The following is a 15,164-nucleotide window of genomic DNA, read 5'->3' as shown; positions in this document are numbered from 1 at the left end:
TCTACTGCTTCTATTTACTTATTTAGACACTTTTCTTACCAGGGAATCATTGCCACCAGCTGCACGTCACGGTGTGAGTGTGTGTCTGTCTGTCTCTCTCTCTGTCTGTCTCACCGCACTGACTGACAGCCAGCCCGGTGTTCTATCGAGTTGTGCTACCCATGGATATGTGCTACTTAGCGGCTCTGCGCATGCGCAAAAACTCTGCTGTTTTCATGTGTTTTTTCCTAGAGGTGCGTAACCCAGGTCCAGGAAGTAAAAATCCACCCACGGTTTTTACAAACTGCCTGTGTGGCTCTGCTGCAGCAGTGCTATCCAGGCAGTTGCTACAAACGCCAGGGATGGATTTTTACTTTCTGGACCTGGGTTACCCACCTCTAGTTTTTCCTAATAATCTTGTAGTTTCTTTGATTTGACCAAATTGAAAGCCTCTGGAATATAATGCCATCAACCACAAGCCATTAAACCAAGCTGAACTGCTTGATTTTTTGCACCAGGAGTAAAGGCATATAGTTAACCAAAAGCAGTATGTAAGACTGGTGGAAAGGAACATGCCAAAGTGCATGAAAACTGTAATTAAAAAACAGGGTTATTCCAACAAATATTGATTTCCGAACTCTTACAACATGAAGAACATGATGAACTTATTTTCTTTGCATTGTTTGAGGTCTGAAAGCTCTGCAAGCCATTTCTCATTTTCTGCAAACAAAAACTTTAAATGGCAATATTTTTTTTTGGAATTTGGGAGAAATTTTGTCCGTAGTTTACAGAATAAAACAACAATGCTCAGTTTGCTCAAATATATTTATAAATAACAAAATCAGAAACCGATTCAGAAACTGAAATGGTATATTACTATTTCTCCAGAGCTGTAAATTATATATATACACGTTTTATAAATCACCTATATCCTAATAATACAGCGATTTATGCTATTTAAATTTAATCATAACGACACTTCTATTGAAAGCATGTTCTAATAATCTGTATTTTTACAGTTAAACATACACTAGGGTAGCACGGTTTGACAGGGTAGCAGAACTTGACAGAACACCGGCCACCTGAGTTTCAGCACTGCTCGCCCCGGCCCCCCGATTCAACTCCCCCCCGCTCCGTTTCTTTAGCCAATATAACCGCGAATACTCACCAAACTGTGGGAAAGCCCTCGGCAACGGCGCGTTAATTTAACCCGGGGCTGTAATACCGAATTTGCGCTAGTTTGAGCGGCTGTTGGCGACCTCAGCGCTTCCACCAGTGCTGACGTGATGATGATAACACGCTCATTTGCATGTGTGTGTGCGAGACGAGCCCTCTGATTGGTCAGTCGGCTCTCCTTTCACTTTGAATCTCTCAAACACCTTTTAAATTAATAAACCTGTATAACAAGTCGTTTTCCACGCGGTAAACTCCGTATTCGCCCTCCACACACTGATCCACGCGGGTTAATTCAGATTCAGGTGAATAAAAATAAATAAATACTGAGTTTTGGAAGGGATCTAACAAGATGGCCGCAGCGAACAGCAGCCAATCAGAAAGACTCCATTCACTCACACAGCGAGTAGCGCCCAGAGCGTGAACACACACACACACACACACTTAGAGCGCCTGCTGGAGCTCAGGCTGGTGTCTGACGGCCTCTGCTGGTCGCAGGCAGAACTACGGCAATAAAGTGCGTCAGTTCTATGAACAGCACCAGGTTTTGGTTCTAAACTCCCCGTTCTACCATTGGCGCAACAATGACAATATACTGCAATAAAAACGACTTATTCTGCTAACAGACTGGGAGGGTTTGGGTTATCTAACGTTTATATTAAGTGCTGCCAAAAATCTCTATGAAACGTAAAGTTACATTCTTTTTAATAAAATGACAAGATCGTGCTCTCAGTAAAAAAAAAAAAAACTTTTAAAAGAGTGGAGAAATTGTAATTGACATGCCAAGACATAAGAAGAAGAAGAAGAAGAAGAAGAAGAAGAAGAAGAAGAAGAAGAAGAAGAAGATGTTTATTTGTGATTAACTGTAATGCCGCAAATGTTGTTCTCTATAGTCTCCAAATGCTCTATAGGGTGGGCTTTGATTCATATTAGCAAATGCCCCCCCATGTCAAATCCACTCCTACGCCTTTGCGTTCTACATACAAGTTCATTTCTGTTACCTGACATAAAACAATAAGGGTTATTAAAAGGGTTATAATGAACATAAGATTACTTTGTCAAGTACTGAAATACAGAGGTACCCTTTTAGACCCTCTGTCCATTGCAGTGGATATCATAGGCATTGTTCTTTCTGGTGTATTTTTGCACTTAAAACAAATTAATACGTGTGTGACCCAATCTTCTTATATATTGTTTGTCCCCATCCATGGACCATAATTAAGGTCTGACAGGAATAAAACATTACTGTGCTAAGCAGAAGCCTAATGTCAACTTTTCTGGGCTCGGAGAAATCTGGTGCATAGAGCATTCTCTGTATTATGCATTGTGTGAAACATCAGTATTACTAATCTTTTTTGAGTTACAGTCGGTCATGGAATGGAATAGTGTGTGCCAGTACACTACTGTGATGCAGCATCAATAAAGAAAAACTACAATAAAGCTTAACAATTAATGTTTTTGTAAAAAACAGTTGTTGCAAAATAAAAAATACAATCATATTTACATTAGATGTGCAGGAAACAGATATGACCGTGACCTTCACCTTTAACCCACACCAGTAAGCACTTACAGTATGCCAGGTGTGGCAGGGAGCCATCACTGTTGGGCCCAGGGGGCCGGTGAGGGTTAAATGCGTGTGATTGGCTGATGCTTCTTGCTGGGGTAAGTGTGTGTATATGAGAGCAAATGGTTGTGTAAAACATGACTAGTTATTGTGACGAGTTAGTTAGTTATTGTTTTTAGAAAGGCACTATAAGTGCAACTTCTTTCTTAATCAAAGTTAATTATTTTATAAGTTCTGATCTTTGTTTCACACTGGAAGCTCAACTTTAAAGGGAGCATTTCTCCAGCAGGTGGGTCACTCTCAGGAGCTCAGTTAACTCCAGCACAGTACAATGATAGGATGCAATTTGTGCAAGAAGTAGTCGTGAAATTCTTACTACTAAATAATCCAAATCAACTGTCAGTAATAACAAAATAGAAGAAAGAAAATGAAATGAATAACTAACTTGCATACTACAACAAGGCCTTACCATCAATCAAATCAGGGGTCAAATTGTGCAATTTCACATTTAAGAACATAAGAAACAGGTCATTTATATTTTTTTTATTTCCATTAAAATAACAGCATTTTAAAACCTCATTGTTTCACTGTTCACACAGTTCAACCTTCATGTCAGTGAGAAAGTGGACAAAAAAAAAAAACAAAAATAAACAGCAAGTGATTAAAATGCATCACAAACCATCTAAAGTTGGACAAATGGAAGGAAAAAAAACTGAAGCTTTTACCATTTTTAATATTTGTATATAAATAAACCAGTGGTTTTTAGAAACCTCAGGAGAGGCCTCCCATTTCCACGCAAAGCTTCACTATTTACAAATCAAACGCCTCTGTCCATTTATTAAGACATTCAAAACATAATGGAAAGACAAATGATGTACAACTTATTGTCTTGCTTAAAATGGTATTCCCCTTAATCTGCAATATATATTAAAACTATTAAATACACAGTATACTTTATTACGACGTAGGAGAAACAAAGAATCCACAAAAAATAATAATAAAAACAAAGTTAAATCAAAAATAATCCCCAAAGCGCACACACAAAGGTAAAAATAAAAAGGTGTAGTGTCAAACAGTTTACCAGTCCAAGAAAGTAGTGACATTTATAAAGGCCCACTTTTTAACCCCTTAAACTATTATTTCGGGGAACTTAAGAAGTTTGGATCCCAAGCCTTAAAGTTCTACCAGTTACTGTGTACTGTGGCTAGCCCCTGATGGAAATACAGTTTTGAGATTAGATTAAATCAGATCTGATCTCTTTTTTTTTTTTTTTTTGATCAGATTAAATTGCACTACTTGTGCAGTGGCGAGAAGCATCGATTTCAGCATTACAGTCACTGTAAATTGTGATGAGATTAATAAAACATACATTTCACTGGTATAAGAAAAGGCTTGGATCTCCAAAAACCTAGCAGTCAGAACTGCCCACCATAGTTACTTCCAGCCACCTGAACATTCCTCATGAATTTACTGCAAAGAACCGATGATTTAAAACCAAAGTTAAGAAAGAAAAAAAAAAAGAAAAAAAAAGAAAAACCCTTCCACAATATTGTGAGGTGGTCTGTTGCACCTTAAAACTATAGAAAAAGCCCAAAATGTACATGTGCAAGTCATGACGCTGTCTAAAGTAATCAAGCTCTATGCAATTTGATTGCATTCCTGCTTCCTGCCTTGGCATGGAGACTAGGACATCCATTCAGGTCTAAACCAGAGGAGCACAAGCTTGATTTAAACAGATCTAAAGCTGGTTTCAGCAGAGGTCTATCAGAATTCTTTTTTTTTCTATCTTTTTTTTTTTTTTTTTAAAGCTGAGCGAGTGTGAGCAAGTTTTGCAAATGAGAAGTCTGTGACATTGCTTCGAGTATACAGTCTTCAACAAGGGCAAGGGCCAAGCCTTGCAAGTGCGAGTGGCATGGATGTAGTTCAGCACACCCCTGTGGTGGCCAGCAGCTAGTACAGCAGGCTCAGGTCTGCAGAGGGTACTCTTCTTTGCTGAAGGGCTGCGTGGAACCAGGTTTCACCCAAGACAGTCCGGACACCTGCAGGCCTTTTGGTTGATCCTCAGGCCGTCTCTGTGAAGAGAATAGAACAAGGAAATGGGGTCAAGGATTAAAAGACTGGCTCATGTTTAAGTGATTCAAGCTTGATTTCCTAGAAGATATACAATGTGGTGCATGATTAGAGCTAAACAATATGGTCAAAATATAAATAGCAAAATACATATCTTAATTTCAGTCGATACAATAATTCCTCATGCACTGACTGTGCAAGGCTATAAAAGCCTATAGTGCTTATAGGGGTTTTCTGCCCCTTATGCTCAGCTTGAATGCAGTGAACTTGAGAGACAGGGAGTGCCCTGTAATAAATGTCAGTCAGTGCCAGATGCTGTAAATAGTAGGGGTGTGACGATACACTCTGCTCACGATTTGATTCACGATACTGAGATCACAATTTGATTTTATCATGAAGGAAAAAAATAATAATAATTTCTGAAGTGTAAATGAAAAAACAAAACAATGCACATTCCCTTAAAGGAACGAAGAATTATCTAAGGTATGGCACAAAATATGCTACTGTAACCATATGTACACAGTGTACAGTACATCTCTAAGAACTATATATATATATATATTTTTTAAATAGACCGATGTTCCTCTATTTGATTAAAGACTACAAATAATCGATAAGTCACATTCTTGCCTTGGGCCGGTTCTGAGTGATACAAAAAAAAAATTGTGGCAAAAGTCGTTTTTATAAAAAAAAGAAAAAGAAAAAATTAATATTTTCCTCTATTCTACGGTAATAAATACTGATATTGAATAATTGTCTGGCCAAGACTGAAAGGAGGTTAAACTGGACTGAACTTAAAACAGGAGGGAAGGAGAGCCACAACCAAGCATACCGAGGAACTGGATTTTACATAACACAGCAAGCAAACTCAAAAAAAAAAAAAAAAAAAAAAAAAAAAACACAGCATGCATCAGGTAGTGTCAGGAAGAAGCCGGTTTTTACTTGGTCTCAGCAGGTGCACGGGAGCGTCAAGCACTCACTTTGTGTGTGAACATCTTCTCCTTCGCCTCTTCGTGCACAGCTGGGTTCCAGGGAGAGAAGCTATAAGAGAAAAATAAATAAATAAAAAACTAATAGGAAAAAAATAATTTAAAAAATCCATTAAGCTAAGGTCAGCTGATTTTTTTTTTTTTTTTTTTATTGTACCTTTGCCCTGGCCTACACCGTGAAGCTCGTTAACACTACGATGGCTAAATACTACATTATGCATTATTACTTTTTTAAACTCACTAGGCTAACTTGCCTTATTGCATAAGGATCATCTATCTTAGGTTGGTCAAAAAGGTGGCTGTTGCATAGTTTCACGCTGTCAACCACTTTACTTTTGAAGAGCTGGACGTCCTTGTCATACCTGTGAACACAGTAACAGATTAAGTGATCAGGCAGAACAATCAATAAATCAATTAAAACAGCAATAAAGGTGTTGACATTAATTTCCAAAGCTTAATTTACTTTCATTGCAAAAGAGCAAACGTAAGACATAAATTGTTATTTGCTTTTTTTTGCTTTTTTTTTAACACAATTTAAAATATGGTACTACTGTGGTACATTTGTCCCGTTTGAGGACTTTCAGCAAATTCAATGAATTCAGAATTAATTTTGGGATGTATGCATTCACACACTTACAGCACAGCAGCCTCCGGGTTGAGTGGTTCCATGGTGTTGATCTTGTAGAACACTGTGCGTGCGTACATTAGTACCTGCCAGATGTGGTTATGGTTCCGTCTGCAGGAGAGGAGATGCCATGAAATGCAGACACAGGCTATTTGTAATGTAAACTAAGACTTTGTACCAGACATAAGGATTAACAGTGTATAACGTGTACTACAGGAATTACTGTTCACCCCCTACTGATCTGTCATCATCTTGTAACACCAGAGACACAACTCCAGGTACCATCATGGTGCCAACATTAGCAAAGTAAACACTGAGAACTAATTCAATTAGAAATTAGAGTTAGTTTAATCCTCTCCACTGACCTCCACTTGTTGAAGGCTCTCCTCACATCCAGCTCTCCAGATACAGGATCCACCAGTGGATGAAAGACTGGGATATCAAATACCACTCTCTGCCAATAAAAGAAAGTCAGGGGTATGCATTAAAATGTGTGGCCTTTTACAACTCTGCTATTTTAGTCAAAACAAGTGGTATTTTCTTTTTGCTCAAATTGGTTTACATCACTGCTTCATTATTTTTTTGGTAATTTTTCTAAAAAGTTTAATTCTGCTGTTATCTACCTAAAATGCTAGCAAAAAAGAATGTCATAGGGGGGGCTTTTTCCTGATTATGGTGCTTACGAAGATCTCCACATCAAGATATGAGGAATATAAAAAACAAAACATTTATATATAAAAAAAATAATAAAAAAATAAAAAAAGCCAAACAAGTACAAAAAAAAAAAACTTCATTAATATAGGCTTAGGCAATAACTAGTTCCCTCCTTCATATTTAATCCAACTGCATCTGGAGCAGTGTTTAAATCCACTGGAAGAAAGGGACACAGATTTTCATTCAACAGAGAAACAAGTACCATTTTAGTATTAGTATGTACTTACAGGACACTCTCCATCCGGGTAGTTATCTGGAATGTACACTGTGAACTTAAAAACGCCATCCTGATACAAGCCGTGGCGAATAAAAATCACACCAAACCACACTGAGGAGAGACAGAAACATCAACAGTTCATTATATTATCTTATATATATTATAAGATAATAATTTATTCAAAAGCAGTGTGTAAGACTGGTGGTGGAGAACATGCCAGGATGCATTAAAACTGATTGAATAACAGGGTTATTCCACCAAATATTGATTTCTGAACTCTTAAAACTTTATGAATATGAACTTTTTTTTATTTGAATTATTTGAGGTCTGAAAGCTCTGCATCTTGTCTTTCAGCCATTTCTTATTTTCTGCCAAAAAAAAAAAAAAAAAAGCTCTAAATGACAATATTTTTATCTTGGAAAATAGGGGAAAAATGTTGTTCATAGATAATAGAATAAAACAATGTTCAAACATATACCTATAAATAGTAAAATCAGAAACTGAAATGGTCTATTTTTTTTCTAGAGCTGTATATAAAATAAATACATTTTCAAATGTGTAGGAAAATGTGAATTATTGGTAAAGGAACAATGCAAATCGAGAGACGTTCTTACTCAAGGCAGATCTGTAGGAGGGCTGAACATAGATGCCCGGGAGTTTCTGCTTGATCACCAGTGTACTGCAAAACACACCAAAATCATCAATATATCAATGCCTTCAGACCAAATATGTTCACACAGTGCTAGTTAAAATAATAAAGCAGATTAATATATTTAGATTTGATCAGTAACATGACAAACGTGGCACATACAACTCAGCGAGCAGCGAATACTCCAGGTAGAAGGGTCCATAGGAGGCGTGAGTGCCGTTGGTGGCTTGAGTTGCAGAAGCTGGTGAGGAGGGTTTAGTGACGGGAACGGCATTCTTAGGGATCGTGGGCAGCTGTTTCTTTCCAAAAGAAGGACGTACCGGGCTGGCTTTCTGCTCACCTGGACCACCTTGCTCCTCACCATCAGTTCTCTAAACAAACAAATAAGAAAAAAATAAAATAAAATCATTTAACCTGAAAATAGACCATAGGTTCTGGCAGCACTAAAATAGGTTGTCATTCAGTCCTCTTTCCCTGAAAACTGTCTGGAAACACAAGACCGTGTTCACCTACAAAGCCCAATAGGCAGCAAAGAACCACCCATATAGTGTTGAAACAGAGGGTGAGAAAATTTTGCCACATAAAATTGATATGTTGTAGGGAAAAAATGACTAGTTAATGTAGGTTTTAGCCCATTTTAACATCACTTTTAACTTAAGACTGAACATAATAAATATATATATATATATATATATATATATATATATATATATATATATATATATATATATATATATATATATATATATATATATATATATATATATATATATATATATATATACCATTAACATTACAGCTTATAGCATATTTTAATGCTGGATTGCTTCTTTACATTAACGACAACAGTAAAAGAGAGGAAAACACTGGTGCCTTGACAAAATCAAAATAGAAATGTGCTTGTAGATGGTGTTTATAAATATTTTAAATGGTCATTCTGAAAAGCAAAAAGAAATCAGATTTACATAGCACTAACCATATCTTAGCCATCTTAGCTAATCTCAGCAAATGTGTTTTGAGCTCTACTAATCAATGTGTTACTTCACAGCTCTATATATTTCACAAACTCAGTTTTGACTGTTTTTCTTTCTCTCTTTTTTTTTTTTATACCAACAAGGCGAAGCAAGTGTACAAAACTAGCTAACAACCTATCTAAAACATTAGTGCCCATTCCACCAGCAGACAAATGGCACACAAGTCTTACAAACGGCATGTTAACTTTTTATCAAAACAGCTTATCGTAGGTAGGGCTGTGACTAATGTGAGTGAGCCATTTATCCATCTCCCATTGCGCTTTTGTCCCGAGCACTTTTACAAATTTAAAAACCTTTACAAATCAGCGATTAGTTGACAATGCAATTTGTAGTCGACAAATTTAAATAATCGACATTGTCGATTATATAGACTAATTGTTGCAGCCCTAGTCGTAGGATATTTCATTATCTTAGCTACCCAGCTAAGACGTTACCATACATTTCACCATTAGAAAATTCCAATAGCATATTAATTGAAAGCTGGTTGATAAAATGGACAAGCTTTCTACTGGTGGAATGGGTACTAATTTGTTGGCTGGTTATCTAACTTACGCTAACCTAAGCTAACATTCTAGAAGGGGTTTGAGCCAAACAAGCTAAGCTTTCCATTTAGAACTCTGCACAGGTTATGTTTGTGGTTAATAGCTAGCTAGCTAGCCTGCCTACAATGGCAGCTATGGCTTTACTGAGTTTACTACATCTTCACAATCTGGCTGTTTTCTAGCTGAATGATACAAGCAAAAAATCTAGATACTCTCAGTTCACTTTCTTTAAACTGGGTGTTGACTAAAATCCCATTAGTGTTTCCTACCGGAATTGACCTGGAAACAAAACAATGCCTGAGGCACAACACACTGCCTTGGATAATGGTTTCATATTTCACATTCACATTCAAAAACAATAATAAGCAAAAAATCTTCTGGATCCATTAAAAACTTCAGTGCTAAAGCAAAGTGAGGACATCTGTGAGTACTCCGTTTAGCTTTGGAGAAATAGGACATAAAGAGCCCTGAGGCGTTAACTTAAAACCAGAGGGAATACTGACAGCTCCCAGGACTACAATCAACTCAGCTTCTGTCACAGCTAGGGAAGGCGTAGCCACACACACCAAAGAACCACACACACAAGCTACAGCTATTGCTCCAAAGCTCCTTTTTCTCTCAGACTGTTTATTACACAGCTACTTTAACCTCTGCTAGGAAAGGACAGAGGCGAGGCTGGGTGTGAAGCAGCAGTCACGAGTCAGCAGGTCCTCGGGAATGAAAAAGCAACTTCATACATAGTAAGACAAACTGCTGCTGTAAACAAGACTAGGGGTTTTCACCTCACAGCCCACCTGTTGGTCTGAATCAGGCACCTGCAGCTGAGATGTCTCACACTGGTGGAGTTCATTTGGCTTGTGGCATTACCTCTGCAATATCTTCTTATTATTATATATCTTCTTACTTCATATAAATTTCTATGATTATGACCTCTTGCACGCCACACTTCAGCCAGTCCCAAGCCAGTGCTTGCACCCAATCAGCAAGCACTGCAAACACTGCCACCACTACTACTTAGGGAGCCATGATAAGGTAATTACATTTTTCTTGGCCAATAATCTTTAGCCAATATGGTCAATATTTCTAATCAATACTTGCTGTTGTACTTATTGTATTCCAGAAAAAGACCCAGGAATTCTGGCTGCACTACTACAATAAGCAAACACTTTTTGACTTTGGCAATTTATTGATTTAAACAAATAAATAAAAAATTAAGCTTTTTTAAATGTGTAAAAACTAATATCGATATTGGCTCAGAATTCCCACATCAGTGCATCCCTCCTCCTCCTAATAATAATAATAATAATAATAATAATAATAATAATAATAATAATAATAATAAATTGCACTGGTGATGGCAGATAAATATTTAACAAATTTAATACAAAATAAATTTACTGATGAATTTCTGCACCTACAACATAAAGCTGATTGTCACTGTAGTCTGATTGAGCCTACCAGAAATGAATAGCCCACTGCAATCCTGACTACACAATATACATTACCCTCAACCACGCAACTCCATTTTTTCCAGAAAACTTATTGCTTCACCTGTTAACATACTACTACAGTCACATGCTACAGTACCAAGGCCTTAAGATCTTCAGTCAGCAAATCAGCAGAGCCACATAGCCTTTGGACTTTGTGACTTGCAATTCACAACTCTACATCCTCAAACCCCAAACCACTCCTCTTACACAGTACGTTAGACATTGCATAAACATTTTTGCAAAATCAGACAGAAGCAGTTTACATAGTCATCTGTACCATTTTAAGCATTACCACTTTTGTCACCTTGTAATATTTTTTAAGAAGTACATCTAGATCAAATGTGCCCAATCAACTAAAGATGAGACGTAAAACAAAGTTGGGTGTGATACAGGCACGTTTAATAACCACTCCTCCAGTACGTACCTTACGACCGGCGTTTGTAGACATGCTCCAAAAAGGGTTCATTACTCATTGAGCCTGTCTGGGGTGTGTGCTTCTCTGCCTCTCAGTGGCATCTGCAGAATTCACTGCAAGAGAGCGAGAGAAAGTCAGAAAGAAATACTAGGAGAGAGCATGAGAGGGATTAAACAAATGAGTGAGAGAAAAGAAATGGAGCTGATGTGGGGCCCAACACCCAGTCAACACAATGTGCAACCTGATACAGCATGACAGCTGCTGACAATTCAGTCTGCTGATCATGTCTGTTCCAGTCTCTTTTAAAGCATAATTTGAACAGCCTCTATTAAAAAGTGTGAACAAGCTGACATAAACACCCATAAATGAATATAATGAATAAAGTTTACTACAATTTGAAGTCAAATATCTTAATTTATTCCAATACACTGAGCAGAACATTAAAAAGCAAACTGTACAACTTGTTGTCTATGCATAAAAATGTAAAAAAAAAAAAAAAAAAAAAAAAGAAAAGAAAAAAAATGATGATATTTCATGGTATTTTTGGTGATGACCGACATTTTTTAGAAATGTATTTTAAGAATATACTACAGCAACAAAACTAAAATGTTTTAGCTATGTAGTATAAATGAGTTTTATAAACTCAGTAGAAACAAACATCGATAAACAGTCAGTTGTCTATTTTGCAAACACTAATCTAGACACACTGATTCTGTATAAAATAACAGAACAGTAAAAAGGAAAGTCATGTAACAATCTACTGTAAATTGCACAGAAACTAATTCATAAATAAATACAGAAAAAAGCTAAATAAATACAAAAATTGACTGCTTTTAAGAATATAGCTATACCACGACACATTATCGTGTTTTGTGATATTATTGCACACCACATGAGTTTGCCTACATAGAAGAATGTAAAGAAAAAATATTCTGGTTTAACTAATTTTGTTCACAAAATAATTTAGCACGTGTCCTTGTATAGTCTTAATGTCCTCAATATTACATTTGCAACGTAAAAATCATAAAAGGAAAGAAAATACATTGAATAAGAAGAGCCTGATACTGTATATTACAGCACTTTGTGATTGTTTAGAGTCAGCAACTAGAGCTCTGGTAGGGGTGGTGTCAGCTGCATTACACAGCTAGCTACACAATGTCAGGAAACTTTATTTGCTAGCTAGTGATACGTTACGACCCAGAGCCAAATTATTATTTTAATTAATCCAGCTAATCAAGGAGCTAGATAACTAGCTACACACTACAAAAATACATTAATATTCACTGGTCAGTTGGGTAGCAGATCTGCTCTCCCAATATAGATAACCTAGTTAGCTATTTAAAGTACAGGCTCAGCCTCTCCACACCATATCTTTAGAAACAAACAATAAATAAACGATATATTTTAAAAGTTGTTTTGCTATTAGCTTTAGGGTTAATTGAGTACATGTAAACTAGTAAACTGGGTTGGTTAACCTAGCAAAGCAAGCTAACGTTAGCTAGCTATCGTTTTTGTTGTTAGCCTTCATGCTAGCTAAGCTAACCTACCGATTAAGTCAGCCAAGATAGCTAAACTGGGATCACTTACTTGGGGGTGAAACGCCTTCAGACGCACAAACAAAGCCCTACGCACGATTCTCTTTAACCCTGTCAGACTGTCGAAGCTCCGGCGGGCTGTATTCAATCAGACAGCCGCCGACCTACATGCCAAGTTAGCAGGAAACCGCAGCAGCAGCGGCGGCTAGCGAAATAATCCATAAATCTGAGACCCAGCCATCCAAATACCTAAACGCCTCACTACCGTGCTGACAAGCAACCGAGAGCCTGCAGATAAAGCGCATTCATTGGTTGACCAAAGGAGGCGGGTCGTAATTTAGCCAACTCTCATTGGCGGACCACCGCCGCCCTAGTGGAAGGCGAGGCGTGATTGGCCAGCCCACTGTCAATCATCAGCCAGCAACCACAGCCCTAGCAGCATGTTAGATCAAGCTACTTTATTTATTTATTTATTTTTATTTTTTTGTGATCTAAGAGAACTCACAGTTTACTACAAGATATCTGACGAAAACATTGTACAGGAGGAGTGAAGAAAAAAAAAAAAACAGTATAAAAGTCCATAGCATGTTTTTTTAATAAAAGGATTTAAAATTATAAAGGATATTATTCAGGCAGTTAGACAGTGATTTTAAAGCAGTGGTGAACACGTTAATGTTAAGTTTACTGGAGGTAATTTTGGCCTTGTATAGAATTGCATAGCATTTTCCCAGGAGGGCTATAAGAAAAATAAATAACACGATTGCATTATATGAAATCTGAAACCTTGGCAAAAGCTTTGTCATTTCAGCCATTTCTCATATTCTGCGAATAAATGCTGTAGCTAAATGACAATAGTTTGGGAGTTTGGTAGAATTGTTGTCTGTGTTTAATACCATAAAACAGCAATGTTTATTTTACTCAAACATATACCTATAAATAGCAAAATCAGAGAAAAAAAACTTATTTATTCCAGAGCTGTATGATTTATTAAAGAAAGATGAAATAAAAGTCTCTAAAGTGTCATGTCATGAGACGAACAGGATAAAGGGACGATATTATTGCTAGCTTTAACAAGTCACGGTCTCATTAATTTAAATATCGTTAGTATAACCTGCTATTTATTAGTTAGGTTAGTTAGGTAATTAGTTATCTAATTAGCTTAGTTAGGATGCTAGCTATTTTTGCCTTAGTTTCCAGTAATGTTACTTGTATTAGTTAGTTAGCTTAGCTAAGTTAGCTAAATAACACACTAACGTTAGCTAATATTATATCCTTTATAATTCACATCACAACACAATTGTGGATCGACACAGTGGAGCTTTCCTAACATGTATCACAAAATAGGTGGGAGACACATTATTTGGTGAATTTCTTACCTCTTTTGCCAAATTCCTGAGATAGCAGTCATTTTTAAAGGACCCAGACTGCTAGATATACTCTCCCTTAACCGCTGACCGGCGTGACCAGCTGCGCTACTGCCCTGTCATTGGTTTATAGAGGCGGGGGTGGCTCCTTATTGGCTCACCTGGCTGTCAGTCAGAATGTGAGAATAACGATTGGTTCTGCGGTTTGAGGGCAGTAACCTATAGAAATATGGAAAAATAAGTGTCAAGTTATTTAACCCTTTCAGGTCCTGAATCCATTACAATGGACATCATATATTTTCCTTATTTTTAAATTTGTAGCACTATTTGAGAGCAGTTGTCCATCAGAATAGAGACCATGAACCAGCCAATGAACACGTTTATAAACCAATGAAACAGTAACTTGACTCTGCTCACTGCACTGGAAAACAGTAGTACTAAAGTCATTGGGACAAAGTAACAGCTAATTGTTACAAATTTTCTGTGATTTAGAACACTTTTCAATCCTTTTTTTTACTGTTTAGGGACGGTTTATCTGTTCTGAAAGAAAATATGATTCCTTTGGTGCCCCCATGGTTAAAAGTGATTAGTAACTTTAGCTAAAATAAATAAATATACCAGTGCATAAATAAAATGGTTATTATTGGACTGGGCAAACTGTAATATACAAATTGCAATATACAGCTCTGGAAAAAGTCAGAGTCTACTTCAGTTTCTCTGATTTTGCTCTTTATAGGTTAATGTTTGAGTATAATGAACATTGTTGTTTTATTCTATAAACTACGGACAACATTTCTCACAAAT

At 36.9% G+C, this 15,164-nt stretch overlaps 2 protein-coding genes across 9 annotated transcripts in view; both read right to left on the bottom strand.

Annotated features, from left to right (window-relative positions):
• The window catches only part of chd9 (chromodomain helicase DNA binding protein 9), a 109,678-nt gene extending 108,412 nt beyond the window's left edge, over positions 1–1,266 (bottom strand). For 3 of the 6 annotated variants that reach the window (XM_022667052.2, XM_049471401.1, XM_049471400.1), the window contains exon 1: positions 1,148–1,265. The gene's annotated coding sequence lies outside the window, so the exon portion shown is untranslated. Of the gene's footprint in view, positions 1–39; positions 60–1,147 lie in introns of those variants that run through there. The other 3 variants (XM_022667060.2, XM_049471402.1, XM_049471399.1) reach the window with 2 other exon arrangements.
• Positions 1,267–3,244: 1,978 nt separating this feature from the next.
• On the bottom strand, positions 3,245–14,483 carry LOC103047268 (akt interacting protein). 3 transcript variants are annotated; one of them, XM_007246868.4, is made up of 10 exons: positions 14,373–14,483; positions 11,471–11,574; positions 8,143–8,351; positions 7,946–8,010; positions 7,342–7,442; positions 6,766–6,854; positions 6,413–6,511; positions 6,030–6,137; positions 5,767–5,827; positions 3,245–4,788 (listed from the first exon to the last, which is right to left on the bottom strand). In XM_007246868.4, exons 2-10 carry the CDS (start codon positions 11,510–11,512, stop codon positions 4,681–4,683), a joined length of 882 nt encoding a protein of 293 aa, XP_007246930.2. In that variant the 5' UTR covers positions 11,513–11,574; positions 14,373–14,483; the 3' UTR covers positions 3,245–4,680. The 3 variants fall into 3 exon arrangements, with proteins under 3 accessions (XP_007246930.2, XP_007246929.2, XP_007246931.2); XM_007246867.4 differs by lacking the exon at positions 14,373–14,483 and adding an exon at positions 13,049–13,252; XM_007246869.4 differs by lacking the exon at positions 14,373–14,483 and adding an exon at positions 13,049–13,253 and having other exon boundaries at positions 4,680–4,788; positions 5,729–5,827.
• Between the last annotated feature and the right edge of the window lie 681 nt (positions 14,484–15,164).

Source organism: Astyanax mexicanus, chromosome 23 (assembly GCF_023375975.1).
Source record: "Astyanax mexicanus isolate ESR-SI-001 chromosome 23, AstMex3_surface, whole genome shotgun sequence".
Taxonomy (NCBI): Eukaryota; Metazoa; Chordata; class Actinopteri; order Characiformes; family Acestrorhamphidae; genus Astyanax; species Astyanax mexicanus.
Note: the sequence above shows the minus strand (reverse complement) of the source record. Positions and strands in the feature narration are given on the sequence as shown.